This window comes from Talpa occidentalis, unplaced genomic scaffold, assembly GCF_014898055.3.
Source record: "Talpa occidentalis isolate TD23 unplaced genomic scaffold, MPIMG_talOcc4v2.1 talOcc4.3, whole genome shotgun sequence".
In the NCBI taxonomy this organism is placed as follows: Eukaryota; Metazoa; Chordata; class Mammalia; order Eulipotyphla; family Talpidae; genus Talpa; species Talpa occidentalis.
This window is the reverse complement of record NW_023603184.1, coordinates 969,739-974,876: the sequence shown is the minus strand read 5'-3', so window position 1 is coordinate 974,876 and position 5,138 is coordinate 969,739. Positions and strand designations below refer to the sequence as shown.

The following is a 5,138-nucleotide window of genomic DNA, read 5'->3' as shown; positions in this document are numbered from 1 at the left end:
ATAAACACAGAGAACTATGAGTGTATCCCTTGCCCCTTAAATTAGGAGTCTTAGATATTTTTCAGTTACACACTGTGATATATTTTATATATCAATATCCCAATTCAATAGTTCAATTAGTTTTGTTAAAAATAATACTCTCATTTACCTTTGCTAATTTGATGTGCCCATGTGGTTGTAATGCCCACAGCAGAGAAAATACATGCAGAACAAGGGAATAAGGCAAATATCCTTAATACGCATTTTTCAAATGTAGAAACATACATTTTGTGCTTCCCCTCAGTTTGTGCCATTCTGTTAGATGTACATTGTTGTCAGCTTTCCTCATTCTAGACAATAGCCTTTAGAAATGGTGAGGGCGTCATTTCAGGACTTAAGTGTATTGTAAATTATAAGTCAGTACATGAAGACGATCGAGAGGCATGAAAGCTAATTAACCCCTTACAATGTTAAAGTCACAATCCCAAAGAAAATTTTATTTTCTCACCCAACTTCTTGAATGCATTCTTGACCTCCTTGTTCCTCAGGCTGTAGACTATGGGGTTCAGCATGGGGATGACCATAGTATAAAACACAGATGCAATTTTGTCTCTGTCCATGGAATGGCTGGAGCTGGGTTGTAAGTACATAAAGATGATCGGCCCAAAGAAGATGGTGATAGCAGTGAGGTGAGAAGCACAGGTGGACAGAGCTTTCTGATGGCCTGCAGTTGAGCGCATCCTATAGATTGCGATGAAAATGAACACGTAGGATACAAAGATAACTGAAAGAGGAGAACATATAACGAAGATGTCTACATAAACAAGAACCATCTCAGCAACACGCTTATCAGAGCAAGAGAGAGACATGACTGCTGGAACATCACAGAAGAAGTGATGGACCTTATTGTTGCTGCAGAACGTGAGAGTGAATGTTTCCCCAACATGGATGATGCCATTGAGGAAACCACCAGCATAACAGACTATAGTCAGTCCTATGCACACACCTTTGGGCATGATGGTGGTGTAATGCAGGGGTTTGCACACAGCTGCATAGCGGTCATAGGCCATTGCAGCCAAGAGGTAAAATTCCCCAGAGGTAAATGATGCAAAAACGAACATCTGAGCAGCACATGCATTGTAGGAGATGACCAGGTCTCCTATGAGCAACCCAGCTATGACCGTAGGGGTGACAGCTGTAGAGTAACAGAGGTCTATGAGAGACAGGTGACTAAGGAAGAAGTACATGGGCTTGTGGAGACGGGAGTCCAACAGAATCAACAGGATCATCCCAAGGTTCCCGATGGCATTTATGGCATATATAAGAGTGAAGATCATTACAAGTGGGACGTGTAGTTTCATGGTTTTGGTGAGTCCTAAGAGGATGAACTGTGTTGCTTCTGTGGTGTTCTCCATGGAGGCTGTTTAGAAATCAGATGACTTACAACAATAAGATATAAAGGAACAGAGAGTTAGATATCAAAATTACAACAAAACATAAATGCTTACATGCTAGGATTATTATTTCATAATAGCAAGAGTATGTGTCTCCAGACTCTGTACCTAAAACATGACTACGAATGCAAAATTTCATGTATAAATTATCTAGAATTCTAACTTGATGAATAAGGAATCATCATGGATCATATCACCAGTTTTTCATTCTTAAACTGAGACTTGAAATTTTAGTGAAAAAGTCTCACTGTACAATTCTGGAATTTACAATAAGAGCTCAAATTCCCTTAGACAAGCTTCAGGCACTACAGCTGTGTTCACCGATTCTTCTCAACAATTTATGAAGTTGGGTAGTCATGATTTTCCTCACATAGCCAGGCACAAGAGAATGAGTCATTTATTCATAGTTCCACATATAGTCATTGCGTAGCCAAATTTTGTTCCTGGGTGGAGTGTTTCCCAAGTCTGGTGCCCTTTCCTGCATCTGAATTAATTAGATTAAACTCCTATGAACAACCCAGCCATGACTACAGGGATGGCAGCTGCAGAGTGACAGAAGTCCATCAGAGACAGGTTACTGAGTAGAAGAACAGGGGCGTTTTGAAATGAGAGTCCAAAAGAATCAACAGGATCATCCCCAGTTACCCGATGACATTTATGGCATATATGAGTGAAGACCATTACAAGTGGGACTCTGAGATTTGTCACTTTGGTCAGTCCTAGGAGGATGAACTTGGTCACTTCTGTGGTGTTCACCATGGGGGTTGTTTAGAAATCAGATGTCCTAAAGCAAGAGCAAATAAAGGAATAGAGAGTTAACTGAGGATACATTTAATAAACCTAATGTTTATATACCTCGGTCATTGTTTCATTACAGCAAGGGTGTGTATCTCAAACTTTCCGAACCTAATATGTGAAATTCAATACAGAATTTCATGTATAAATTTTCTAGAATTCTAAACTGGTGAATCAGGAATCACTTTGGATCACTTCACCTGTTTAATTCTTTAATGTGTTTAAACTGAGACTTGAGAGTTAATTGTTTCCCAAGTATGATCCTCTTTCTTACATTTCAATTAAATTAGACAAAACTCTTTCACAATTACTCATCATGTCCACTCCTCAAAAAACAGTGTTTGGGGATCCACAGGAGCTGCCCTAAACTTTTGCATGAATTACAGCTTTCATTAAAAGCATATTGAATATAGAAGCTTACCTTCCTCTTGAAAGCAAAGGACAGTCAATCCTGAAGTGTGTAATAAAACTCCAGCCAGGGAATAACACACAGACTGTGTTGGAGAAGTTCTGTGCAGTAGTGGTGCAGGTTCCAAGGTCTCTAGAGCAGGGAAGGATGGAGGAAAAATCATTAACATGGGTTCAAGTTGAATCTACCATGTGTTTTCTTGTGGTTTTGGAAGGGTCACTGCTTCCCCCTTATTGATAAAATAGCCGTAATAACATTACCTCTTTCTTTCAGGACACGGAAATGTATTTGCAAGTCACAAACCTATGTATGTAAAACAACTTAAACATTTAGGGGTTTTCATTTCAGTTATTCACTATCCTTTTTACCTTGTCGTGTTTCCTTGGCCATGGCTGCAAGTTCGTAGGAAATCCAGAGATCCGAGGAAGGTCTGCATGTGCAAACCATCAGCATTCAGATGAACACATGATGTTCAAAGGGGCTGGACCAAAGTCTGGCCATCGTAAACAAGGCTACCAGAGTCACCGCGGGTCTGTGGACTGGGACTGAGAGTGGATTATAAAGACATGAAGTTCTCAGGGGACGTCCCCTATGTGGGCACCTCAGGCTCCTCACTCTACTTTCCTAATGATGCAATAATCAAGCTGCCTGAGTAACCACATCACATATTTTTATGGTGTACAGATGTGTTTGCATTGTTCTTTCAGATTATTTTCTTTTTTAATTAACCAGTTGCAGAGAGTAGTATGCTCAAGTCTTAATGTATTTCCAAAGGTTTTGGTCCCTCAGCTTCTTTGGAGTCAGCGCTGTCATAATTACTGATCTGCTTATTTCATATAATTTTGCCTTTGTAAGAATGTTCTTCACTAGAGTCTTAGAATCCATAGCATATGAATCTGGCATTTCTCACTTAACATAATTCAGCGTAAGTTCATGCACATTGTCACCTGCATCTAGAGTGGAATTTTAAATTGCAAAATAGTATTCCTTGTTGTGAACTTTATGTTTGTTTTCTTCTTACCTCTGGTGAGAACCTTTTATATTGTTTCTAGTCTGGTGATTATTGACAAAGCTGACATGAAAGCCTGGCTAAAATTTTTGTGCAAACATAAGTTTTTATTTCATTTGGGTTAATATAGGGAGTTGTTTTTGAAACCTGGTAAATATAATTAAATTGTAAATCCATTTATTTTTGCCTTCACTATCACTGCTTTGGGTGATGTGTCTGTAAAGATGTCTTTGAGGTGCTTGTCACGTAGTGTTTCGCCTATATTTCCTTCTATATATTTTATGGTTTCAGGTCTTGTGTCTAGTTCTCTAATCCATTTTGAGTTAGTTTTTGTGCATGGAGTGAGGTAGTAGTCAAGTTTCATTCTTTTGCTTGCACCCCTATGTTTATAGCAGCACTGTTTACAATAGCTAAGCTTTGGAAACAACCCAAATGTCCAAAAATAGATGACTGGATCAAGAAGATGTGGTCCATATACACCACGGAATAGTACTCAGCATTCAAAAAAGATGAACACATGCAATTTGCAGCAACATGGATGGAGCTGGAAAGGGATCATGCTCAGTGAAATAAGCCAGAAAGTAAAAGAAAAATACCGGATGGTCTCACTCATAGCAGGAATCTAGAAGACCTAAATAAAGGACCAGAAAAAAGAATAATTATAAGAAAGAAAAAATCAAATTCAACAAACAACTATGACCCAGAGACACAATATGAGAGGGGTATGGCGAAAGGGGGAATTGGGATCAAAATAAGGGGTTTTTCATTTGCATGGGGAATATAAACCAAAATTAAAAAAAGCAAAAAAAAAATAAATTGTAAAACTGTGTCTCAAAACTTTGCCTTCCCAACAGCAAACATATTCTAATTTAAATCTTTACATCTTTGCAGCACTAAGTTCTTTATTTAAAAAAATAATTATTAATGAAAACTTCTTTGTTACGTCATTGTAGTCACCATAGTTTTCCCACCACCAAATTTCTCATGAACCATCACCACCGTTCCTTTTTTTTTAACCCCTCTTGCTCCTCTGTTCTGAATGCTCTCTATTCCTCTCCTTTGTTGTATGCCTCATCTATGGTCAGCTTGCTAGTTTTGACTTTTTCTTGACTTTTTTTGATTTCCCTGTATACCACAAGAGTAAGTTCATCTGATATTTATCTGTGTCCCTCTGACTTATTTCAGCTAGCAAAATCCCTTCCAGCTCCATTCATGTTGCCATGGATGGCATCAGTTTTTCTTTTTTGATTGCTGAGTAATATTCTATTGTGTAAATATTCCACAGCTTTTTGATGCATTTGTCTTTTTTGAGGCATTTGGGTTTCTTGTATATCTTGGTTACTGTAAATAGTAAAGCTCAAGGTACTTTCCATGTTGAAATTTAATTTCACTTATACTTTATTTTCATTTCTGATCTTTGTGGAAGATGTCTTGCTGAGTAATATTCCATAGCTTTTTCATGCATTTGTCTGTTTTGAGGCATTTGGGTTTC

General features: G+C 38.1%; 1 protein-coding gene across 1 annotated transcript; it reads right to left on the bottom strand.

The window, feature by feature from the left end:
• Positions 1 to 455: 455 nt before the first annotated feature.
• LOC119255252 (olfactory receptor 5B3-like) lies at positions 456 to 1,394 on the bottom strand. The gene has a single exon (XM_037522196.1). The coding sequence runs from the start codon at positions 1,392 to 1,394 to the stop codon at positions 456 to 458; it is 939 nt and encodes a 312-aa protein (XP_037378093.1).
• Between the last annotated feature and the right edge of the window lie 3,744 nt (positions 1,395 to 5,138).